Genomic DNA, 23,285 nt, shown 5'->3' on the forward strand with positions numbered 1-23,285 from the left:
AGAACGAATGGCATATTTGAGGCTTGCTAGGAAAGCGAATAAACTAGAACGCATACTTAAACTCAAAGATAAAACATACTCCTCCTGAGATTCTCATGGACCCCGCGACCCACGCCACCCCACCACGACTCCACATACTTCGCGGCCGACTCCTCAGTCCACGTCGGCAGCGCCGTCGCTGCCTTAATCGACTTATCATTCGTCAGCATAGCGTACATATAGCATCTCGCGCGCTCGCACGCAATATCGGCGTAATACGCAGGCGTGCAGACACTGACACTCCTATTCGCGCGCGCAAAGTTGTAGCTAAGGTAGTACGTCATCTTCTGCAGGTCGTCGACGTCGAGGCGGTTATCGTCGACGAGGACGTAGTAGTGGCAGGGCCGCGCGGTCCCGCGAATCCCCTGGTGCGCTTGCAGGAAAAAGTCGAAGTCGTACGGGTCCGTGATCGCACGGTCCACCACCGTCCCTGGCGAGGGGTTGCCGTTCCGCGGGTCCATGTGTGTCTTGCTGGACGGGTAGAAACGTGTGTGGTGCCGCTTGCCGACGATGATAAGGGTCAGCCGGATCACTGGCGCGTTCGGCCCTTGCAGTTGCCGTGATACGTCCAGGCACGCTTTGCGGATCTGGGGGAGCTCGGTTTTCATCACTGCTGCGTATTGCGACTCCGATACCCCGTCCCGGTAGAAGAAGATGCGCTTGGGAAGCACGCGTGCTGCCGCGTGGTAGGTGGTGAGGCGCTCACACATCATCTGCTCTAGGTGGGTGATCATCTGTGAGGACGAGGTTAGTTGGTAACGTGCGATACGGTGGAAAGGGTATAAATAACTACCTCTTTGCGGCTCTCTTGGGTTCTTATCGAGGCCGGATAATTCGTATATTTCGAGTCGTTACTTGCCACGACCGCCGCGATGGAGGGGCAGTGTCGTGCACTCGACGGGCCGGGATGCGTGACATCGGCACCGACAATCATGCACTCCTTCGTGCACGCTCCCAATTGGACGTAATGGTTGGTACCGCCGGACTTCAGGTTGAACTTGAGCGCCACATTGGAGGCATACTGCGACCAGCCCTTGGGATTCTTAATGAACTTGTCTAGCACCGAGCAGACCGTCTGGAAGCCCCAGCGCAGATCGCCGAGCCACTTGATCGCCGCGTACAATGCCATGTCGGCCTTTTGAGAGTTTGCGATGACCACGTAGATCAGCGCGATGTTCTTCGCTTTGTCCTTACTGAGCGCCTCGAATTCACGACACAGCGGATTTTCGGGGTTCTTGTAATCCGTCCAAGTGCGTCCAGACGGAATGGTAATCGGGGTACGTCCATTGTCATAATACGGCAGGTTCGCTCCAACGTTGCGTAGAGCCATCATGATCTCGTCTAAGTTCGACTTAAGGTCCTTCGCGTTGAGCTCTCTGTTCCCCAGGTTTAGGACCAGACGCGTCCACACGGGCGCCAAGTTGCCGGCCGGCGCAGAGAACAGTTTCGTGCCGTGCTTCATGTTCCAGCCGCCGTACACCGGGCGGATCGAGCCCTGCCGGTAAATCACCGACGGTGATTCGAGCACGCGCATGGGCACGGTAATCATCTCCTTGCCAACGGTGATGCCGAAGCCATCCTACACGCAGTGCAACAATGCAGATGATCAGCAAATCGTGATGACTCGCGAACCACAGGAATAATTTCGATGATCAAGGAGCACATACGAGAAAACGGTTAGGAACGGTAACGCCGAGATCCGCTAGACCTTCGCTCGTGATTATTTTCGCGTTTTCAGCGGGTGCCATGCACGCCTGCTTGATCATGGTAGCGGCGAGCCTGGGGTCGAGTCTTCCTCCACCCCTGGGGATCTGCCCGGGAACCACCTCGAGGAACTCAGGTGGTATCAATAAGGGCATGTTGGCTACCCCCGTGGGGAACAATACACACGGGATAGCCGGAGCCTTCACCTGTGTCCCGTAATCTACAGATCAATTAGCACCTTGACTCCCGCGTGAGAGCTAATGGAAAGAAGAAGGGCGTGATTTTCGTACGTCTCTGGAATCGGGCCGATATGAGCTCCTGTGTATTCAAGTACTTGGTACGTCCGGGATATTGATCGGTAAGCCCATGGACAGTTAAGAGCTGCACCTTCCCACGCGTCTGGTGGTCACTTCGCACATGTAGCCCCGTGATGAAGGCGATGAGCGCCGGATCCTTCCTCTGGCAAAGCGTTGCAAGCGGAATTGCTGGATTTTGATCTCCCGCCCACCTATCCATCAGACCCAATAGATCAAATCTGTGGCTGGTGAATGCGGAAGTGCAGATGTTGACATTCAATGTCAACCCGTGATTCAGGGTTCGGAGGGATGTGAAGAAACCTCGAATACAATCGATTCCATTGCTGAGATACATGGCCTTGTTGTCCGACGTGGGGAAGTACTTGTGCTTCCCGATAGTCATCATTGCGATATTGCTGCGCGGAAACTTTGCCAGGATGATATTCAGTGCTGTGACGCTGTGCTCCAGGTCTCCGATGGACAGGCCAGGAAGCCGTCCGGCAGCATATTCCTTGACTTCGGTAGTGCTGATCTTTCTTAGTTCATGAAAGCTGAACGTGTACGACTCCACCTTTGTGACGGTTTCATAGTCGACCCTGACATCGAAGGTCAGTTGTTCTTTGCTAACTATATGGTCACCAGGAAAGTCCATAGCGGTCTTTTCCGAATATACGCGGAACCTTGGCTCTTTCTCGAATAGCGTAACCAATTGTCGCTTCTTGCGCTTATCTCTGACCTCGGGATTGATTTTGATCGCGTAGAGGTAGATTATCGCGTCCCCGATGTCGATGCTGAAGAAGTTTGTGCGGCAGCCGTGCAGACTTCCCGCCTTGCCGTACGCTGGCCGTCGGACCAGCGGCCGAGCTATTGGGTCCTTGTTTCTTCTCACAAGTTCCTGGTCATCCTTGACCAAGTCGGTGGCTTTGAATACCAGCGGCCTGTAGAATGTTAGCACGGATATATACGGCAGCCGTGACCCCTATGTACTCACGTGCCGAACGGGACCGGATCCGGTGCTCTCGTAAATCCACCTCCCCCGGGGGAAGCACTACTACTCCCACGCCCGCGACTACTTCCCCGGTCGCTACTGAACCCACGGCCGCTTCCCCCCCAGTCATTGCCGCTCCCGCGACTGCTCCTCCGATCGCCAGGACTCCCTCGAGCGCTTCCCGTACCGCCTGCCCCTGCAGTACCGACTCCGCGGCCGGTACCGGTTCCGCGAGCCGGTGGTCGCGCCCACCCACTACCTCCTGCAAGCAACGGATAACGACGTTGAATGTAGCTTCGTCGTTTTTCCGAGCTGGTCGGAGCTTCCTCATCATCGTCGGGGCAATCGCACAATCGTCTAGCAGGAGTGCGAGGAGATGGATTAGCTCGATAAGTGCTGTGTCTTCTCCGGTATGCCTCAGATAATGCTGAGTCCCCGGAGTGAGAATCGCTCTCTACCGCGTCCCAGTCGGGGTTGGAGGCTCCCTCTTCCGTGTCAGAGTAAGGCTCGGGGTTTATATCTTCTTCGTCTTCGTCCTCCTCGTCCTCTTCGTCTTCGTCTTCTTCGTCTTCGTCCTCTTCGTCCTCTTCGTCCTCTTCGCCCTCTTCGTCCTCTTCGTCCTCTTCGTCTTCCTCGGAATCCAGCTTCTCCCTATCCTTTTCAATCTTTTCTTTTCCCGGTTCATCCTCGGAAATTTTATCACTTTCATCCCCGTCGCTTGAGTCTTCATCCTCACTGTCGTCATCATCCTCGTTCTCACTCGTCTCGCCAGCCTCCTTTTCCCCGTCCCCAACATCGTCCTCATCGTCGTCCTCATTGTCGTCCGTGTCCCCATCTTCCTCCACTCCAGAAGTGAACTCGGCTTCCGTAATATCGTCATCATCATCCTCCTCCACCACCACCACCGCATTTTCACCTTTGAGAACCTCACTGACATACCCCGCCATCACCTGGGTCTCATCGCGATCTTGCAAGTTTTTCCTCGCCCTCCGCATCCATGCCGGAGTTCCCGGAGACTGATAAGTGACCTTCTCCTCCTCTGTTGACGAAGAATCCTCCTCCGCAGGGACAGGCGGCGCCTCCAAATCGTCTCCAATCCGGATGATGTCGTTATCTCGTGGCGAATCCATGTGCGAACTGATCTGCTCGACGTGTTGCTCGACGTGTGGGGCGAGCGATGAGCGAGCGCACGGTGGGGGCAGGGCGGGGCGCGGCGGTCTAATAGTGGGCAGCGGGATCGGAGCCAACGTTCTTTATTCGCGGCCACTGCACTGCTACAGCATGATATGGCCACGAGATCCCACAGCACCCACAACGGAGTAGAAGGTAAATTACATTTGGCCAGAGGACAAAGACTCTGATCGATCGAGAACGGGAGAACGCGAGAACAAAGGCGGTGAAACTGTGTGACGAAAGGAAGACCATGGCGTTGTTCCATGGCCGCTTGCGCCGCCGCTGGTATGTACCAACCGGCCCGTGATCGTGATCGTGGCCGTGATGTCGGTTCATGTCTTGTTCGATGTGGCGCCGGTCTGTGGCTGGTGCATAGCAGGGATTATATAATTGTCACGGGTAAGTCGCGTCGAGGTTCTACGCAAGTAGAGGCCGCGTCTACGTGTGGTAGGTCACTGTTGAACAGCCTCCCGGAATGTCTCTGGAATGATTGTTGATCTCCTTGTACAATTGCAATCGTTATGCCCGGGCCCTCCAGGAATCGACGATGTTGCGACGAGTCCGATACGCATGCGGTTCTTGCGATGTTGCATCGTGATGAAGGAGGTGATCTTCGAGGCAAGGCCACCGATAAGAGTGGCGGGGTACGGGCTGGTATGTGGAGACGAGGGGGGGCGTTCTCCTTCCGTAAGTGCTTTTTCCGGCCCCTCGCATGATGCCCTTCGTCGGCTCGGCTACAGCGGATATGCGCGCTTCTCGCCCCGTAACCGGGCCCAGTCCCGACGTGGCCAGGTTTCGATGGTTTCAAGACTGTAGCACCTCTCGTGAAGAAACCCATTCCTCTCGCGAGGAACCTGCACTCCGATGGAATGATCTTTAATCCGCCCACCATCGCGATCTTTCTAGGCTTCACTGCCAGGGCCCCTCGTCCATAAGAACCGATCGAAGGACCTAATTCCTAATTCCCGCAACTCCCACATCCCATCCATCCCATCCACGCTGCAAGCTTGCTCCATCCTACATCCCGTTTCGTTTCAACTTTGGCTTCCGGCAAGTCCCCATCACCAGCAATTTATCTTCGGAGACTCGTATCCACTCAAGATGCACCCTCGCACCTTCATCACCCTCCTCGCCGTAGCGGGGCTCACCACTACTATCGCCTCGCCGGTACCGAACTCCGTTTCCATCCGCGGCATAGGCGACCTGCTGGGTAGCCTGTTAGGGGGAATCCTCTACGGCGCCAACAGCGGCCGCGGTGGCGGCGGAAACGGTGGCGGAAATGGCGGCGGAAATGGAGGCGGAAATGGCGGCGGGGATGATGATGCAAATACTACTACTGCGGCCGCGGACGAGGCGTTTCCTACTACCACTGCCGCGGCGGGTGAGGGTATTGTTGCTAGTGGAGTTGGTAGTGGGACGGTAGGCGGGACGGCGATCGCTACTGAGACCACGGCAGACTGCGCGGAGACTACGACTGCAGCGGCCGGTGAAGACACCACTGTTCCGACCGAGACTGCAGCCGCGGGGGCTGAAGAGACGGCGGCGGCGGGGACGGAGGCAGAGGCCGGGCCGACGGCTACAAGGAACTTTGAGAATGTCGCCACGCGGGTGTCCGGAGAGCAGGACACGGAGGAGGAGGATACGGAGGGGGAGGATGGGGCAGAGGATGATTGAACCTGGAGGAATGTACTCTAATTAGCGGATCGGCTCTCGCACCTGTAGTTTTCTGAGCTGGATATCAAACAAACAATAGCAAATGATTCGATCCGATTTGCTCTTACGTTTTGTGTGCAATAGGTAGTGAGTCTATACGATTGGCCTTGCGTTTTGTGTAATAGTCGAGTCTAGCCAACAAGGAGACGGCCTCCGATTATGTGTTGCATTCCGAGTCCCGAGTCCCGACCAATTACTAGCGCGTACGTAAATCAGCCCGAAATTGCGCGGATAGCTCGCGTACGCGCAGGCCTGTCTTTCCCTACCACTTCGCCCTGCCACTTCTGCTCACGTCGCATAACCGTTCCAGCGACATGGATATTTCCCAGCAGAAACGGGTCTAACAGGTGCCCAGTTACATGCATATTGAAATGACGTTTCAAGTGCGGGAGACGTCCGTATGGAGAAGCTCGTGACTCTTGGTGCATATAAAGATTCTCGAGGGCCCTCTCTCTGCCGTTTGATTTGGAAGTGCACGATCGATCTCGTCACGCAACACTCACTCTCCTTTCTTCCGCTCTTTTCCATCCTGCGCTGTAGACTTCTGTGAAGTTTCTTTTCGAATCCTTTCCTACGTTCAGTCAGCTCCGGTAGCTCCAAGTTCAACCCGCCTTCTTCCACGTACCACCTCCTCCAGAAAACACCACCACGATGCGCGCCTCAGCCCTCCTCCTCCCCTTGGTCCTCTCCTTCACATCCCTCTCCGTCGCGCTCCCCCGCCCAGACACGATAGACATCTCGCTCGATGACCTCCGCGCCGCCCTTCCCGAGATCTCGGTCCCGGACCTAAGCGCGATGTTGGGCTTCATCAACAGCGTAGCCGGCGAGGTCGAGGGATTGGACCAGACGCAGGTGCAGACACGGACCCGTGGACGGGGACGGGGACGGAAGCCCAAGACGTGTACGGCCACTGCGACGGATGTTGCTACGGCAACGGACGGTGCTGCGGTGACGGAGACGGCCGTCGCGACGGAGCCGGTCACGGAAATCGCTACGGAAACACCCCCGATGGCGACTGAGACGGTGGTCGCGACTGATACGACCGTCATCGTCACGATTACCCAGTACGATCCTATGCCGACCGAGACGGCAGTGGAGACGGCGGTGCCCACCGATGTTGCGGATCCAGAAGTACCCACCGTGACGGAGGCACCGGTGCCGACGGAAACAGCTGTGGCACCCACGGAGACGGTGGAAACTACGGCTCCAGCGGAAACCACCGCAACATCGGAAACCGCTGCGCCGGCGAATCCGACCACGGACCCGAGCACGGCTAGCACCGTTGCGTTCCCATCCCGGACATTCGAGTTCCTGAACGCGGAGGCGACGTAGTCCGCGCTAGCCAGAGGAAGTCGTATTGCGGAGTTTGGGCGTCTAAGGCCGGGGGAGTTGGTATAGATGTTGTATTATATAGCCGGGATGTTTGTATTCATGAGACCGTTGTGGTAGAAGATAGAGTGCGACACCTCAGCCAGCCTTGAGGTGGTTAAATAGGGCGGCAATGCATGTTTGAAGATTACAACGTACGTGGGCATGGGTGTGTGATAGTGTCTGTGTGCTACGAACCTTCTCAAGGGCCCCGTAAATCTACTAGGTAGGTGTTGTCTGCCCTTGAGTGATTGTGACTTGCATACCCATCGCATCTAGCCTGAGGACCTTCAAGACGCGAGTGACGTGTGTAGGGATCCAGCGTGAACGTGGTTCTCGTGCCCAGGGAAACCACGGTCGACAATTACCCCGAGCTTTCAATCATTCTCCAAGAGACGGTTAATTAATTTCGGTACCGACACACGATGTCCCACATTCCGTGCAGACGATCCCGTCCTACAAGATCCCCACAAGAACCGTGTTTCCACCGCACGAGTGCAACCCCACACAACACACGCTATGTTTCCATTCCTCCCCATTCTCCTTCTGTTCGCGCCCATATTCGCGACAGCTGAGAACACTGCCTCTGTCGCCGCGGCATTCAAAGTCGCCGGCATCGTGCCCGACGTGCTGCCCTACTTCCGCCCCTCGGCGTTGGCGGAGATAACCTTTCCCTACGCCAACGGCAGCTCCACAACGATCAGCACCCCCGGCACCCGTATAGGCCGCAATGGTAATCCCCTTCCTCCTCCTCGCCCTCCGCATACTAACATCCCACCACCGAAGACTCGCAAACCACTCCGTCCCTAACCCTCCACGGAATCCGCTCCCCGAACCACTCGCAGCGTTACATCGCGGTAATCATCGACCCCGACGCGCCGAGCCGGCTAACGCCCACGCGCCGTAGCATCCGGCACTTCCTCGGCGTGAACCTAACGCTCTCCGCCACAGGCTCACTAGAGAACACCACCGCCGCGGACGTGGTCAACGCCTACCGCGGGCCGAACCCGCCCGCCGGCAGCGGGCCGCACAGGTACGTGCTGTTCGTGTATGATCAGCCGGAAGGGTTCGGGATTGGAAGCTTGAATGTGAGCAATATTGCTGGATGGAATTTGACCGAGTGGGCGGGCGAGACGGGGTTAAGGCCGCCGGTGGCGGGGGGGTTCTTTGTGGCGGAGGTGGCGAATGCGACGGTGGTTTAGTGGGGTAGTGTGTGGGAGAGGAGGGGGAGGCGGGGGAGGCGCAGTGGCTGGACGTGGTGCGGCGGAAGCGTGCCGTCGAGGAGGCTGATCAGTGTGGTGGATGGAATAGCGTAGTGGGTATATATACGTACTGAGTTGCGAGAAAGAATACTGTAGCTGTTCACGCAGAGTTTTGAAAACGTTGCAAATTTGTATCTCTCAGTGAGACGGACGGGTGCATCATGTTTATCAACGGTCTCACCATTCTTCCTGTACGGAAAAAACCCCAGCGTGGCCTAGCGGCCACGCACCTGGCGGAGTTAGCGTAGACATTGGTCCACCTATCGGGGTTTCCAAGCCACCCACTGGGGGCGGTGAAGGTTTTTGGTTCAAGCCACGGCTCCATTTTTTTCTTTTGTTTAACCAGGAAGTGCTTGCGACCTGGGTAGATCATGGCAATATCACGCCACAGTTCGCCACGGTTTTATCTTCATCAATTTATCACTCGCCGCGTGATATCATGTGTCCGGCACGTGCTCTTGTCGGGGCTGGGATTCGCCATAGGTAGTCTAGATAGGCTTCATGCGGAATAGATTGAAGATTTCTGACTCTCTCTGGCTCTATCCGGACTCGGATTGGCGGTATCTGTGTGACTTTCGTTGTCAATATTGCGAACCTGGGGATGTGCACCATCGCCTTGTCCTCCATCTTGGAGGATATGTGATTCACAGGAGAGCGGAGACGACGATAATGATTGATACTGTCGGAAGAACAAGCTCGTATATAGATACTACGTTCAGACCTTCTGCTTCGAAGCACTGGAGACCATCGGCTTCTCGCAGACCCACTCCGGCTCGTCCTTGACAGCCTGCTCCACCAACCACTGAGCTAGCTCGCTCCTCCTGACAGACAGCGTCGTATTCCCGTCTCCGACGTACCCGTCCGTCACTGCTTGAAAGTCACCTGCGGAGCATTAGCCCCATATCCAACGAGGGCGGAGGTGGTCTGTCAGCTCACCGTTCAAGACGCCACCAAGCCGGAAGATCGTCCAGTCGATGCCGTCCTCGCGCTTGATAGTATCGAAGTAGTCGCGCACGGCAATGATGTTTCTCCAAGCATTGTGAATGACCGCCCACACAACCCACACCATCAAACTGCGGCCAAAGGAGCTCTTGTCCTTCTCGTCTTCAATGGAGATGGTGCTTTATTTTCTCAAGTTAGCAAGGGCCAAGATGCGAACCGGGGGTAGGGGCGGGGGAGGGAACAGGCATCATACCCCATGACGAGGATCCTCCTAACACCAAACTCCTTCATAGCATCAACGATGACTCTGTAGGTATTTGCAAACACCAATTCCTTTCCGGCGCCCCACGGGTTCATCCACTTTCCGATCTCGCTCGGGGGCGGTCCGAGCAGCGACACGATGGCATCGGGCTTCTGCGCGACCGCGTCACGCAACGCGGCCGTATCCGACAGCTCCCCGCCGGGCAGGATCCGAACGCGGCTGTCGGCCCGCAGCTCTTCCGGGATCTTGGCGGGGCTGCGCGCATACACTAGGATCTCGACGTCGCGCGTCGACGAGAGCGCGTACTGGATCGTCGCGATGCCGGCTTCGCCGGTGGCGCCGAGGAGGAGGATCTTTTTGGGGGCCATGAAGAGTCGGTGCTAGGTGATATGAGGTCTGTATAACGACGTCTAAGCTGCAGCACGCCTCAGGTTATATTCCATCGAATACTTCGTCGATTTCAAAGATCATCTTATGATGCAACGGAATTCCGCACAGATCTCGCGCCGTGACGTGCACATGCCTGGGTTAGGGTTGTGAGCGGGATAACGGATCTCCGAAAGGCCGTAACTATGATAGGTTGATACGGTGCTTTGTGTATCAGTCTTTCAACCGCATGTGGCGTGGTTCAACATGTATGTATGAGGTACGTATCGGCCTTTCAAAGCGTGCGTATTCACCTTTCGACACAGTATCCCGAGGCACTCGCATGACTCACGTCGAACTATGGACCCCCCGATTGCACGTGCCAAAGGTAAACTATCGGCTAAGAATTAACGTATCGGGATCGCGTCGATCCTTTTAGCACTCTTCAACTCGGGTGCGCACCCTTGCACGCCATCCCGCAGAACGAGCACTCGTCCACCTCGCCCATTTCACAACCACACGGCCACTTCCCGTCCAACTCGAGATACCCCAGACTCAACACGTAGTCTACATGCAGCATATGCGTACAACTCGGGATCCTCGAGCCCTCGCCCTCCTCGCCGCCAAGCCCACAGAGCACGCATGTGAACGCGCCGTCGGCGGACGGAGTCTCGTCGACCTGGAAGAGCATTACTATGCCACTCCAGTACTCGTCGAGCGCCTGACGGATACCGCGCGGACAGTTGCATGGCCACATGGGCCGCAGCCACAGACGCTGCGAGAATGTCTCAATGCAGTGTGTGTGCAGCGTGTCGCGGCAGCCGGGGAGGGTCACCGGACGGGGCGCGGTGCGTCGGTCGCCAGAGATGCGGCAGTGCGCGCAGGTGAAGAGGTAGCGCTTGGGGACGTCGGGGCTTGCAGTCGACATGGGCGGTTGGTGATGGGTCGTCGGTGCAGGTCCGGGGGTGCAGGTCCGGGGGACTACCTATGGCGCAGAGGAAAGGGACAGGAACCCGTTGGATACGTTCCAACTGCATACATATATTACGGCGTCGTGCTCAAGTCGCTTCTTCTGAAGCGCGATGTTGTCGGTCGTTTGATACAGTCATAAATCAGGTTGAACGATAACGTCGCTAACGGCCATTCATCGATAGATATGCAACACGGCAGCAGCGCGTTTCAATTTCACGGTGGGTATCGAATCACTCGAGCACCGTTCCTGTTACAAGACTATAGGGCGAAAGATTTCCGCAAGATGAACCGCTCAGTTCTATGGGCTCTAAGCGAATGATTAGTTCTTGCATGCATGCATCTAGCGTCCGCACCCACACACTATATATCACTCGCGGAATGAGTGCTGTTTCATGCACGAAGACGACGCAATTGCAAACGGAGGGGAAGGAGCTGGGCTGCGGAAGCTGAGACGCTTGGCGTACCCGATGAGTAGCATGCATTCGTAAAGCGGTAGCACATAGCAGTTTAGATGGTTGCATAATTATTGGTGTTGACGGAATACCGCAGTGAGTGATGACAGATGACTAACGGTTGCTCCCGGAACCGAGCTAGTAGAGTAGATCCACCACATTGGTGGGGCCGCCAGGTACGTGCATAAAATAGCAGCAGTCGTAAGCGTGGGACCCGCGGTGATGGTACCGGAAGGACCAATCGTTGTATGGCGTTTGCCGCGGTGGGGTGGCTACAATTGGCGGTTGGCGGAGCGAGGATCATCCACCAACGAGAGCACACGTACTGGTAGAGTACTTACACTACACAGCACCGTGTGTATGCTTTTGGGTGACGGGTCATACCCGGCACAGAAAGCCAGAACGTGGGTAGTAGTTACTCGGGCCAATTCGTCCCGAGGATTCCCTGCGGGTTAACCCCGCAAATAGGCTAACCGAGCCGCAATAGTGACTCCGGGGAGCGCGCTTACGGTACTGCGGGGCACCACGCAATCCATATAATCTGCTGGACCCCGCGCTCCATCTGTTCGATATTGCTATACGACGCGACCGGAGAATCGTCGACTGTTTACCATATCAACCCGGTATCCTACTTCCGAATTTGGAATCCAGCCGGCGACCGACACGAAGGGATCGAGTGGGACCGGACGACTGTCTACCATACTCCGAGTCGGACGTGCGAGCCGACCATAGACCTGCGTTACCGACCTAGACGCCATGAGCACCCCCATGCCAGACAACCAGGCGGTAGCGCGGAAAACGACGACTCAGTTCAATCAGAAATTCGCAGAGGTTGCCGAGAGCTGCCGTCCCAAGCTGCACGAATGGATCGAGCGGCCACTCGAGGTCATGTCGTTCAAGCCCGACACGTCCGCCTGGTTCCAGTGCCATCCGGCACACCGAATGACGATCGATGAGCTCGCGTCGACTCCCGTCGGGAAGGGCGATGACTTCATTCTCGATTTCGGGGGTCACCGGGTCGGATACTTCTCCTTCCACCTTGGCGCTGTGGGAAATAACATCGACGCACCTTGCCGATTGCGTCTTACGTTCGGCGAGGTTCCCCCGGACGTGACGGAGAACCTAGCCGATTGCAAGAGTTGGATCAGCACGAGTTGGCTCCCCGACGAGGTGATCAACGTCGACTGGCTGCCCACGAATGTGGATATGCCACGGCGATACTCGTTCCGTTACGTCCGGATACAGGTAATTGATACCTCGCAGCAGTACAGAGCTCTGTTCTCGGATGTCAGAGTGCGCGCTGTCAGCTCAGTGTCGCCGGAAACATTCAATTCCGTACCTGCCCTCAACGATTCTCGGCCGTTGCTGCACAAGATCGACGCCGTCTCCCAGCGCACTCTGCGCAACTGCATGCACACCGTCTTCGAAGACGGGCCCCGCCGAGACCGCCGCCTCTGGTCCGGCGACCTCCGCCTTCAAGCCCTCACGAACTACGCAACCTTCAAAGACTTTGCCCTGGTCAAGCGCTGCCTGTACATGTTTGCCGCGGTAGCCGGCGCCGACGGCTCCCTCCCGGCCTGCCTTTACGAGTTCCCGACGCTCCACGCAGCATCCGATTACATCGTCGACTACGACGCGCTTTTCGGCGCGATGGTGTACGACTACGCCGTTGCATCGTCGGACCTCGACACGGCGCGGGATCTGTGGCCCACGGTGGTCGGCTCGCTGACGACAGCACTATCGCACCTGTCGCCGACCACGGGCGCCTTCGACTCGGCGCGCAGCGACCTGTGGAAATTCCTGGACTGGGATCTGACGCTGCACGCGGACGCGGGGATGCATGGCGTGGTACTGTACTGCTGCAAGCGGGTCGACGCGCTAGCCGAGCTGCTCGGCTACCCGCCGCGGTACGAAGCTGCCATTGCTTCCATGACTGCCGCGGCAACTACAGCATTCTATGACTCCGCCGCCGGCGTGTTCGTCTCTGGCCCCGCGCACCAGATCTCCTGGCTCTCGCAGGCATGGCTCGCCCTAGCGGGCGCGCTCCCCCCTGACCAGTCCATGGCCGCCCTGCTGCGCACCATGAAGGACCCTGCCGCGCTAAAGCCGCTGTGTCCCTACGGCTGGGCGACGTTCGCGGAAGCGCTCGCCGTGTGCGGCGCGAAGGAGGAGTGTCTAAAACTGCTGGAGACGTATTGGGGCGGGATGGTGGAGCGTGGCGCGGACACGTTCTGGGAGTGCTTCGATCCAAAGGACTACAGGAAGAGTCCGTATCAGGACTATAGGAATAACTCGTACTGCCATGCGTGGAGTTGTAGTCCTGCGTGGTTGTTGAGGAGCGTGCTGTTTCCCGATTCATGAGGTGGGACTTGTGCGAGAGGCATAATGAGCATACCTACATCCACCTCGCTAGTTGACCTTTTATTTCACACGTGCTGCAAAGGCCTCAGCGTCGGGCGCCGTTTACCGCTCGTGTTCCCTCGCAAGACAAGTCGTATACATTCATTCCGCAACAGTGCCGTAGTCAGTAAACACGACAATCCTCTCGCCCCCAAGATACCGCAGTACAATGCATGTGCCCACCTGTGACCTATCTGAAATCGCTGCCTGACCAGTGGCCAACCAATCACGGCAGTGTTTCCCAACCGATTCATGCAGAGAAACTCCAGTGACACCTCTCCGCCGCTTGCCATCCAGTTGCCTTACAACTGTCATCCCTTTCCTGTAACGCGAGGACATCATGGTGTGTCACTCCAAGAACGAATCATATCTCATGTTCTGGTGGCACCCACGCGCTTCCCGGTAGGATGGTTGGATTAGCTAATAGTCGCACCATGTTACACAGTCTCAACCGGCGAGCACCTCGTACCAAAACGTCAAGTCCGGCGTAACATCGCTGATCACGATTGACCGCCATAAAGCGCGAGGCAGGGGATGAAAGAGGGGTAGGTACCATGCATCTGCTCAGACATATAAACCTTGTTTTCCTCCGGTGCCATACAATGCAGTGACCGACTTCCCACTCCCCACCACACACGGTACACTATGAACGCGATCCACCTCTGCGGCCCGTGCAATCTCACCTTCCCCGACCGCCCCACGCTCGCAGCGCACTGCGCTGCGGAACAGCATCCGTGCTGCCAATTCTGCAACGCGTACTGTATCGACATTAGGCAGTTATCGCTGCACCGGCAGCTTTTTCACAATGACGTGCTGCACCGGTACTGCACCCTGTGCCAGCGCGTGTTTAGGGACGCAGAGGCGCTCCAGACCCATGTTAGATGGAGTCCGCGACATCGCTGGCCGCGGCTGCAACACGGCCTTCCCGCGCGAGTGGTGGTAAACGAGGATCCGACGGAGGAGGAGGATGATGATTATGAGGAGGAAAATTACTGCGCTACGTGCAATTGGGATTTTTTCAACGCTGAAGCATTGGGTTCACACCTGTCGAATCATCCGCGACACCGGGTGCCAGACCTTCCGGAGAATGCCATGGACGATGAGCACCCAGAGACCGAAGAAAGCACCAGCTTTCAGTCTGATGCGGACAATATTGATTTCCAACTTCGGCGGCAGCTGCAACAGCATTTGGAATCCTCATTGACGGATACCTTTCATCAACTCAATCTTAGGGTGACGACACAGCAAGATGCCTCGTCAAGTGCTATTGCTAGTACAGTGCCAACCTCACCGGTGCCTGTATCCATTACCGGATCGGAATTCCAACCTCAATCCCTCCGGGAACTATGCCCATCGATCATCTTCCAGCCCCCTGTTGTTCTTACTCCGGTAGTTGTTCCACCCGAACCCGTTCCGAGCGCCACAGCGACACCCATTCGACCAACAGCGCAACAGGCAGCGCCCGTGCAACCTCGCCGCCGTGCAGCCGACTGTATATCATCCCGCACGCAATACTCCTATGCGGCCAATCCCCAGCACTCGGGACCAGCAATACGCCCTCCCGTTCCTACACAACCAACACAACCACCGTCGCGCCCGTCAATCCCCAATGTCACCACCGAACGCCGCTGCACCGAGTGCAGCAAAATGTTCAAAAAGCCCCAAGATTTGCAGCAACACCTGACGTCAACCGGGCACACAATGACGGCCGCTGCGAGCACTCTGTCCCGTACAGCTCCAGCTCCAGCGCCGACGCGAACGAACGCTGGACCGCACTGCGCGGATTGCAACAGAGATTACCGCACCGAGGAAGCTCTGCAGCAGCACTGGGACGCGAAGCATAAGCAGCGCGCGCCGGAGAATGTGAGAGCAGAGAGCAATGCTCCCCCCGCCCCTCCCGCCGCTCCCGATGCCGCTACCACCCATCCTCCTGCTCCCGTTCCTATCCCCGTTCCAACCGCCGCCATCGGAACGTCACCTAGCCGCCCAATGGAAGAATTCTTCGCCTCGCACGCATTCGTGCTCGATCACTCGCGTAACTACGAAGCCGAATTCCTTCGTCTTTGCGAAGCGCGGGGGTGGCCACTCGGCAGTAGGCAGGGAAACTCGGCGCTGCGCGACTTTCGCGCGGCGCAGGTGCGAGCATTCGGCGGTGCGACGGTGACAGCGGCGACTCAGACGCAGCGGGTGGTTCCCGACGCTGCTGCTCCCGCTCCTACCGCCGCTCCTGCCGCCGCACCTACCCGCGCACCTGCTGGCGCTGCTGCCCACGCTTCCGCGCCCGCTGCCACTGCCACTCTCGCTCCCAGAACGGCACTCAGCCAGCCAGTCGAAGAATTCTTCGCCTCCCACGGGATCGTGCTCAATCACGACAGTAACTACAAAGGGGAGTTCCGCCGTCTTTGCGAAGCGCGTGGGTGGCCTCTCGGCGGCAGCCAAGCGACCGTTGCGAGGCGAGACCTCCGTGCGGCGCAAGTGCGAGCAATCGACAGTGCGACAGTGACAGCGGTGACCCGGGCGCGGCGGGTGGTTCCCGCCGCCGCCGCTGTTGCCGCCACTCCTGCCCCCGCTGATGCTCGCGCTCCCGCCGCCGCCGCCACCCGCGTAACAGCACTCGGCCGCCCCGTCGAAGAGTTCTTCGCCACGCACGCCTTCGTGCTCGATCACTCGCGCAACTACGAAGCGGAGTTCCTCCGTCTCTGCCGCGAGCGCGGATGGGATCTCGCCAGCAGCCAGGCGACCGCGGCTCGGCGCGACTTCCGCGCGGCGCAGGTGCGCGCATTCGGCGGCGCCACGGTGACAGCGGCCGCGAAGACGCGGCGAGTGGCGGTCGAACACGCAATACGCGGGTTCTTCGGTAGGTTTAGGGACTTCCAGTTTAATCCGCAGGCACACCACCGCAACGAGTTTGAGCGGCTGTGTGTGCTGCGCGGGTGGAGCCGTGAATACGGTGCGGGACTTGGCGCATACAGGAGGCTGCAGGCAGCGGAGATCGCCGAATTCGAGGTACAGTTCGGAACTGATCCTAATGAACCTGAGGCTTGGAGACGGCTCTGCGAGACCGCGGGGATCACGCCGATTCCAAGGACGCTGGATGAGAGGCGGCAGGTATGTAGGATTTCGCTATCGATCGGATCTTGCTGACTTCAGAATGTAAAGAAAATCCTGGGGTCGCACATCAACCTGGTCGATATGCTGGACGCTCGGCTGCGGAATGGAAGAGCCAGAATCTACGATACAGAGAAGGAGTTGGCAGACTATACAAACCGAACTGGAAAGTACATCCGCAAGTCACTAGCATACAACAGTGGCCTCTTAATGTATCTGTTGCGGGAGATACTCGAAGATAGCCATGGCGATGAGGAGCCGGATGAGCATAAGTACTATGGGGCTAGACCTGGCGGTGTGGGAAGCAAGAGGGGCGAGGGAACGGTCCGGGTGCATCCACAGAAACGGCGAAATTTGTGAGATGAGGAAGAGGGATAGAGGACGATAGCTGGTGCCCTAGTGTGTGTATGTACTCATTGCATGAAGTTTTATGGGTTCCTATCATGATGCCCGCACTATGCGATACGCCCATTGACCGCATGGGGAGGATCTATCACAGTAGTGACGAGTGGCAGAGAGAAGATTAAGAACAGCAGGCTCCTTATGAGCCCAACCGTGAGCTGTCTGCCTGCACCTGTCACTGTAGAACGTCATCCGCTTCCTACTACCTATTATGTAGGTATGTAGAGGGATGTCGAACCAACCAGCCCTGGGTCGATACGCCCGCCGCGTTGCTGCTGCACCGGCGTGGTTATGATCGGAATCAACATTTTCCCTGTACGGAAAAAACCCCGCGTGGCCTAACGGTCACGCACCCGGCGGAGTTAGCATTGACAGCGGTCCATCTATCGGGTTTCCAAGCCACCCACCGCGGGTGGTGAGGGTTTTTGGTTCAAGCCACGGTTCAAACTTCAGTTTTTGTTTTTGCTTAGTCGGCAATTGCTTGCCACCAGGGTAGATCATGGAAATGTAACGCCACCGTCCGGCACGGTTCATAACTTCATGATTTTATCACTCGCCGCGTGAGATCGCGTGAGCCCTCCCCGTGTCCGGATAGGATCATCCAGAGTTCAACCTTCCCGAATCCCAACTACGGAATCAAGAACTCGCCATGACCGTAGTTCTTGCGAGCAATGAGCTTCGTCTATGTTCTACCTCAGTTGCGTGATACATCTAGCAAGTCGTTGGATCTTTGCAGGTCTGCACTGCACCACGCCGCCGCAGCACTGAGCAGAGTCTCGTATGCCGTTCGGGGTGCGGATATCAGAACGGTATCATGTTACATGAGTGATGACCGGCGAGAACTTCGTCCCAAACCGTCACCCACCCCGGCGCCCATCGCCATGCAAAACCCGCGAGTGGCTGCAAAAAGTAGAAACTTGAAATTGGGTGGCAAGGAAAAGGAAAAGAAAAAAAGAGGGGATTCTGGTTCCTCGCGTACCTACGCTTCAACTCTGCACAACATACATTGACAGTATGAGCATCGCCAGTGACTTCGCTCACTCCCGCAGTGACCCGCCGCCGGTTCAAAATGCCAGACACCACCGATGCCCCGTCTGCAATATCGGCTTCAAGAAGCCGCAACATCTCATGCAGCACCAGGGGGACAAAGAGCACACGCTGCCAGCGAACAATAGCTCCACAGCCGCGACCGCTCCTCCTCCGGCTCCTCACGTACCAGGTGAGGTTGTAGCGGAAGCTTCAACCCAGCCTCAAGCTGCAACGGCAGCAACCAACTCCTCGTACTGTACCGTTTGCGCCAGACAGTTCACCACCGTGACAGGTCTGCAGCAGCACCAGTCCTCGAATAGCCACATCACACGCGCGCGGCAGACAGCAGGAGGGGGCGCACCCGGCCCCGCCGGCGGTCCTAGCACAACCACCATCCTCAGCGCGGACCTCGGTCCAGTGGAACAGTTCTTCGCCTCCTACGCCTTCGCGCTCGATCCCAGCGCGAACTACGAAGCCGAATTCCAGCGGCTTTGCGTCGCGCGGGAGTGGGCACAGGGGGGCAACCAGATGTCCGCCGCTCGCAAGGCCTTGAAGTTGGCGCAGGTGAAAGCGTTCGGCAGTGGGCGTGTGAGCGCGGTGGCCCGTCAGCGGGGTGAAGCGGTAAGGGACGCGATCCGAAAGTTCTTTGAGGGCTACGCGGAGCAAGGGTTCGTGTACAATCCTGATGCGCATCACCGCGATGAGTTCAAGCGGCTTTGTCGGCATCAGGGGTGGGTCTGGGATGAGTCGTGGGATGAGGAGCGGCGTAACGAGGTGAAGAGACTGCGTGACGAGGCGAAGAGACGGTTTAACGAGGCGGAGGTGATCGATTTTGGCGACCTGTTCGGAACTGACCCGAATGATCCCGAGGCGTGGAGGAAGTTGTGCGAGACGGCGGGGATAGTGCCGATTCCCGCGACACTCGAGTTACGGCGTAAGGTACGTCCACCCGCTTTGCATGTGTGGCTGCGAGGGATAACTTACTGACAGCGCACAGGCCGTGCTGGACCTGCACAACAACATGGTGGATATGCATGACGCCCACAGGAGAACCGGTATTGAGGCCCGCACGTTTCCGACGGAGGAAGGGCTGGCGGAGTGCACGATGGAGAAGAAGCGGTTCTTTCCATTGCGCCTAGCGTAAGGCAGTGGCCTCTTGCGTTATCTGTTGCGTGAAATACGCCAGGATTACTTTGGCGACGTGTCTGGCGGTGCTGGTAGCCTGAGGGGCGTGGGTAAGATCCGTATGAATCCGCGCAGACGTAGATAGAGTACGGATAAGGTGGTGGATTCTCGGCCGTCTGTAAGAATCGGAAATATTCTTACCTATGCTCACCCTTCGCGAGATGCCCATCATCCCGGATCCGTGAGTGAGCTGCGGGAAGTAACGGCACTGCCGCCGACATTACCGGTAGATAATGAGAGACCTCCGATGGGTACGGGCAACTGGGGTGACCAATTGAAATGACTTGAAACCGACAAGAAAGAAAAGCAGCCTGTGTTCTTCAGGCCGAGCAACGTCGAAGTATCTCCGCGATTTCGAACTAATAATGAGTGATAGTGGTGATAAGGTTGATGTATTGTGTATTGACCGGCCAAACGAACATAAAAGTAGCCGCAGAGGACATCTCAAATTTGAGGCGACCGAACCGGGTCTGGCCCCTCCGAGTCCCACAATAGGCGCCTATCATGACAGAATTCAGCAAGACAGTTGTGACGTAATCCCAGAAGGAAGACGGCGGAAATGAAAGATGAAGAAGTCGGGTTGTATTGAGAGACCCAAAAAACGAGTGATGGTTCAAACCTTGATCATTTCCAAAAAAAACGTAAAGGTAGCGATGATGAAAACAGAAGAAAGCAAGGCGAGCGAAGCTGCTTAAATAGTAACAGCGAGGAAAAAAGAACGTTTGAAGCACCGCATCAGGTCGTCCAGCAACAACATCAATAACCACCTCTGCAACAGCTGGTGTCGACATGTCCTGCCAAAGTCTGGCCTCAAATCGATAAGTCTCACTCGGGTCCCGCAATTTTCTGCTCAAACCGACCCGGTCCTCCGTTCCCGGAAAGCTGGTCTCACCCAGGTCCTGCAAAATCACACTCTTCTCTGCAAATATCTCAGTCGGATTCTTATATGGCTCCTCTCCGCTGCCTCCAACGTTTGGCGTCACTCGATCCGGCTAATCCAGCTGACGCATCACTCGGATCCTCCGATCCGACTAGCCCATCCTTCTTCTATCTTATCAGATCCTCCATCCAATGTATCCTCTCAGCTCTCATGGTTGTGGCAGACAATAAATACGCGACTATCATGCCGTATTTTCCGAGACAATAGACGACTGTCATACCGTAATTCAGCCAGACAATACGGTAGTTAGGCGACTGTCATGCCGGAATCCACAAATGCGCCCCCAATTATGAATCACATGCGAGTCCGACCGCTTACCTAGCCGGGACCACAGGGTGGCTCGATTGCAGTCTATGTACCTGGTCTCCGGAGCACTCTACATTACAGCCCCCCAGAGTCCCCAGAGTTCCAGTCCCCAGAGTTGCAGACCCCAGATTTTCCATCCTCCGGTTTTTGTACTAAAGTACTGTCTCACACTGCACTCTATCTGCCCGGACCACCGAGCTCCTGAATGAAGGTAGACTTGTAAGTTAAGCCGCGGCCTCTCGACTCGCTCGCTTGTCACGACTCAACACGATGCATGTGCACAGGTACTGTGGGTATGTAGAGTACTGAGGGGCGCGGAGGCAGAGGCGACTTGGAAGTTGGGAAGCGGGGAGCCCCGAAGAAGCGGGATTTGTCGGGACCTGGGTGAGACCAGCTGTTGGAGGAGTGAGGTCTTGTCGGGTCCTGGCGAGACCAGCCGTCGGGGGAGTGAGGTCTTGTCGGGACATGGTGAGACCAGCCGTCGGGGGAGTGAGGTCTTGTCGGGTCCTGGTGAGACCAGCCGCCAGGGGAGTGAGGTCTTGTCGGGACATGGTGAGACCAGCTCTTGGAGGAGTGAGAACTCGTCAGGACCTGGTGAGACCAGCTGTGATGGGAGTGATGCCGTACGATGGAGAAGATGCCAAGTGCTTCCGAGGGGAGAACAATGCAAAGACAACCCGATGCGGTCGCTCAACGTTTAACTGATTCTGCTGTCACTATTTCTGTTCGTCCTGCTCGGCTCGCCTTTTTTTCTTTTCATCATCATCATCACCGCCGGCCGAGACCTCTACTCTAGTCCAATTGATCTCGTTTTTGTTCCTCAGCCGTTTTTGGGTGTCTCAGTACTCCACCAGACTCATCGTGGGGATTGCGGAGAAGCGGAGAAACCAGGCCCGGCGAACTGTGAACTGTGGACTGGGGACGGTGAACTGGGGACTGGGGACGGCGAACTCGGGATGGTGGGTTGCTCAAGGGCCAGGGACTTCCACCCGGCACAATCAAGGCGAATGTACGCACGATACACAGGTCTGTAATACAGTCTACATACCGGTAGCGTTGTCACTTACTTACCTATCGCCTCAGCAGCAGCTATCCTCTCCTGAGTCCTCGCCCCCATCAGCTAATTATGTTCTCCTCGCCCCCCATCAGCAGCTATCCTCCGCGATACGCCCCGATAAAAACCCGGAGAGAATGCCGCGCCCACGATGTTGAAACCCTCTCGTATGTACTCACCAAATGTACCTATGTTATTATGTATGTACCTGTCCGTTTCACCGCGATCGCACGATCTAGACCGTTCAAGTTCCTTCTCGACGCACGCACGTACGATTCGTTGCCCGCCACCCATCGAATAAGCAAAATACCTACAGGCTACATACCCCGCATACCCCTGAGTATCTCTTCCGCTCCCCCTACCAATACCCCACCCTCCGACGCCCGACGCTCCGACACCCGCTGCCGGCCATGCTCCGCGTCAACGTTACCCCGATAAGCGAGGCCGCAACGGATTAACTATTCGCCTAGAGTGTGGGGAATTGTATGTACCGAGCATGCCTGTGCATAGGATGATGGATGATGGATCCTCCGAGCGCGGTGTATATGTACAAACGAATTCTCCGAGCTCAAACACTGATCGTCGACGGCGACATCGCACGATGCTGCCACCTACGAGACACATGTTACCATGTATGTACACAGGCATCGCCGTCTAACCCTCCGCAGCCCCTCGGGCTCGTGTTCACCGCGACACACGACGCGAAAAGAATCTGCCGGTGGGGCTGTACGCCAAGGTCGGCACACCTCGGCGCCCCCACGACCGCTGGAAGAATTATTCGCCTTTTTTTCCTTTCTTTTTTTCGCACAGATGGCCGGCCGGTCGCACACACACATTCACACGCACGCACACGCACGGAGGAAAGGACGAGGACGTGGACGGGGAGGGGAGCACACGATCGGATAGAACGCGCAAGATACCATATCGTAGGTACCACACCACATCAACAGGTGCGAGGAGCTGGGAGGTGGAACTTCGTTCTGCAGACCCGACCGAAGCTCGAACGGACGGACGCGCGCGACACACAAATGCCTCACTCAGGGCAGATACGAACTCCGCAGTCCAATCGAGACGGCAGCTGCAGCCAGCTAAGAAGGAGGGAGGGGAAGAAGGAGGGAGGGAGGGAGGGAAAGAAAAGAAAAGAAGAAAACGAAAACCGACGCCCGAACCGGCGCCCACGCTACATACGCTACGCCGTGTGGAGAAAGGTGAAGCGTGAAGCGTGAAGCTTTGGAAAGTCTTGGACGGCCAGTCGGTCGGACGACGGAGGCACAGAGGCTTGGACGACGTCATTAGAACCAACTAAGTAACCTAAGCCTTTGGT

The 23,285-nt window shown here is 56.9% G+C and overlaps 9 protein-coding genes across 9 annotated transcripts; 6 read left to right on the forward strand and 3 right to left on the reverse strand.

The window, feature by feature from the left end:
- Positions 1-10: 10 nt before the first annotated feature.
- On the reverse strand, positions 11-4,369 carry BZA05DRAFT_209901 (Piwi domain-containing protein). The gene is made up of 5 exons (XM_051479601.1): positions 3,031-4,369; positions 2,034-2,977; positions 1,707-1,963; positions 833-1,618; positions 11-773 (listed from the first exon to the last, which is right to left on the reverse strand). The coding sequence occupies exons 1-5, from the start codon at positions 4,155-4,157 to the stop codon at positions 63-65; spliced, it is 3,825 nt and encodes a 1,274-aa protein (XP_051334868.1). The 5' UTR covers positions 4,158-4,369; the 3' UTR covers positions 11-62.
- Positions 4,370-5,262: 893 nt separating this feature from the next.
- On the reverse strand, positions 5,263-6,396 carry BZA05DRAFT_209937 (uncharacterized protein). Its single transcript, XM_051479602.1, has 3 exons — positions 6,180-6,396; positions 6,013-6,109; positions 5,263-5,876 (listed from the first exon to the last, which is right to left on the reverse strand). Exons 1-3 carry the CDS (start codon positions 6,227-6,229, stop codon positions 5,433-5,435), a joined length of 591 nt encoding a protein of 196 aa, XP_051334869.1. The 5' UTR covers positions 6,230-6,396; the 3' UTR covers positions 5,263-5,432.
- A 90-nt stretch (positions 6,397-6,486) lies between these two features.
- On the forward strand, positions 6,487-7,437 carry BZA05DRAFT_412812 (uncharacterized protein). Its single transcript, XM_051485135.1, has one exon. It carries the CDS (start codon positions 6,565-6,567, stop codon positions 7,243-7,245), a length of 681 nt encoding a protein of 226 aa, XP_051334870.1. The 5' UTR covers positions 6,487-6,564; the 3' UTR covers positions 7,246-7,437.
- On the forward strand, positions 7,438-8,489 carry BZA05DRAFT_412813 (phosphatidylethanolamine-binding protein). The gene is made up of 2 exons (XM_051485136.1): positions 7,438-8,014; positions 8,068-8,489. The coding sequence occupies exons 1-2, from the start codon at positions 7,801-7,803 to the stop codon at positions 8,481-8,483; spliced, it is 630 nt and encodes a 209-aa protein (XP_051334871.1). The 5' UTR covers positions 7,438-7,800; the 3' UTR covers positions 8,484-8,489.
- Positions 8,490-9,205: 716 nt separating this feature from the next.
- BZA05DRAFT_412817 (uncharacterized protein) lies at positions 9,206-10,270 on the reverse strand. The gene is made up of 3 exons (XM_051485137.1): positions 9,739-10,270; positions 9,480-9,664; positions 9,206-9,425 (listed from the first exon to the last, which is right to left on the reverse strand). Exons 1-3 carry the CDS (start codon positions 10,113-10,115, stop codon positions 9,259-9,261), a joined length of 729 nt encoding a protein of 242 aa, XP_051334872.1. The 5' UTR covers positions 10,116-10,270; the 3' UTR covers positions 9,206-9,258.
- On the forward strand, positions 10,240-11,270 carry BZA05DRAFT_209986 (uncharacterized protein). Its single transcript, XM_051479603.1, has 2 exons — positions 10,240-10,393; positions 10,553-11,270. The coding sequence occupies exons 1-2, from the start codon at positions 10,364-10,366 to the stop codon at positions 11,222-11,224; spliced, it is 702 nt and encodes a 233-aa protein (XP_051334873.1). The 5' UTR covers positions 10,240-10,363; the 3' UTR covers positions 11,225-11,270.
- Positions 11,271-11,996: 726 nt separating this feature from the next.
- Positions 11,997-14,090, forward strand: BZA05DRAFT_360269 (bacterial alpha-L-rhamnosidase domain-containing protein). Its single transcript, XM_051481488.1, has one exon. It carries the CDS (start codon positions 12,294-12,296, stop codon positions 13,896-13,898), a length of 1,605 nt encoding a protein of 534 aa, XP_051334874.1. The 5' UTR covers positions 11,997-12,293; the 3' UTR covers positions 13,899-14,090.
- Positions 14,091-16,778: 2,688 nt separating this feature from the next.
- On the forward strand, positions 16,779-17,405 carry BZA05DRAFT_344768 (uncharacterized protein; the record flags this gene model as incomplete). Its single annotated transcript, XM_051481140.1, has 2 exons — positions 16,779-17,045; positions 17,097-17,405. Coding segments are annotated over 2 exons (576 nt in total), but the record flags the coding sequence as incomplete, so codon positions are not given.
- Positions 17,406-18,461: 1,056 nt separating this feature from the next.
- Positions 18,462-19,620, forward strand: BZA05DRAFT_422729 (uncharacterized protein; the record flags this gene model as incomplete). Its single annotated transcript, XM_051485813.1, has 3 exons — positions 18,462-18,666; positions 18,769-19,415; positions 19,474-19,620. The coding sequence occupies 3 exons, from the start codon at positions 18,462-18,464 to the stop codon at positions 19,618-19,620; spliced, it is 999 nt and encodes a 332-aa protein (XP_051334876.1).
- Positions 19,621-23,285: the final 3,665 nt, after the last annotated feature.

Source organism: Tricharina praecox (assembly GCF_024521635.1).
Source record: "Tricharina praecox strain CBS 144465 chromosome Unknown BZA05scaffold_45, whole genome shotgun sequence".
Lineage (NCBI taxonomy): Eukaryota > Fungi > Ascomycota > Pezizomycetes > Pezizales > Pyronemataceae > Tricharina > Tricharina praecox.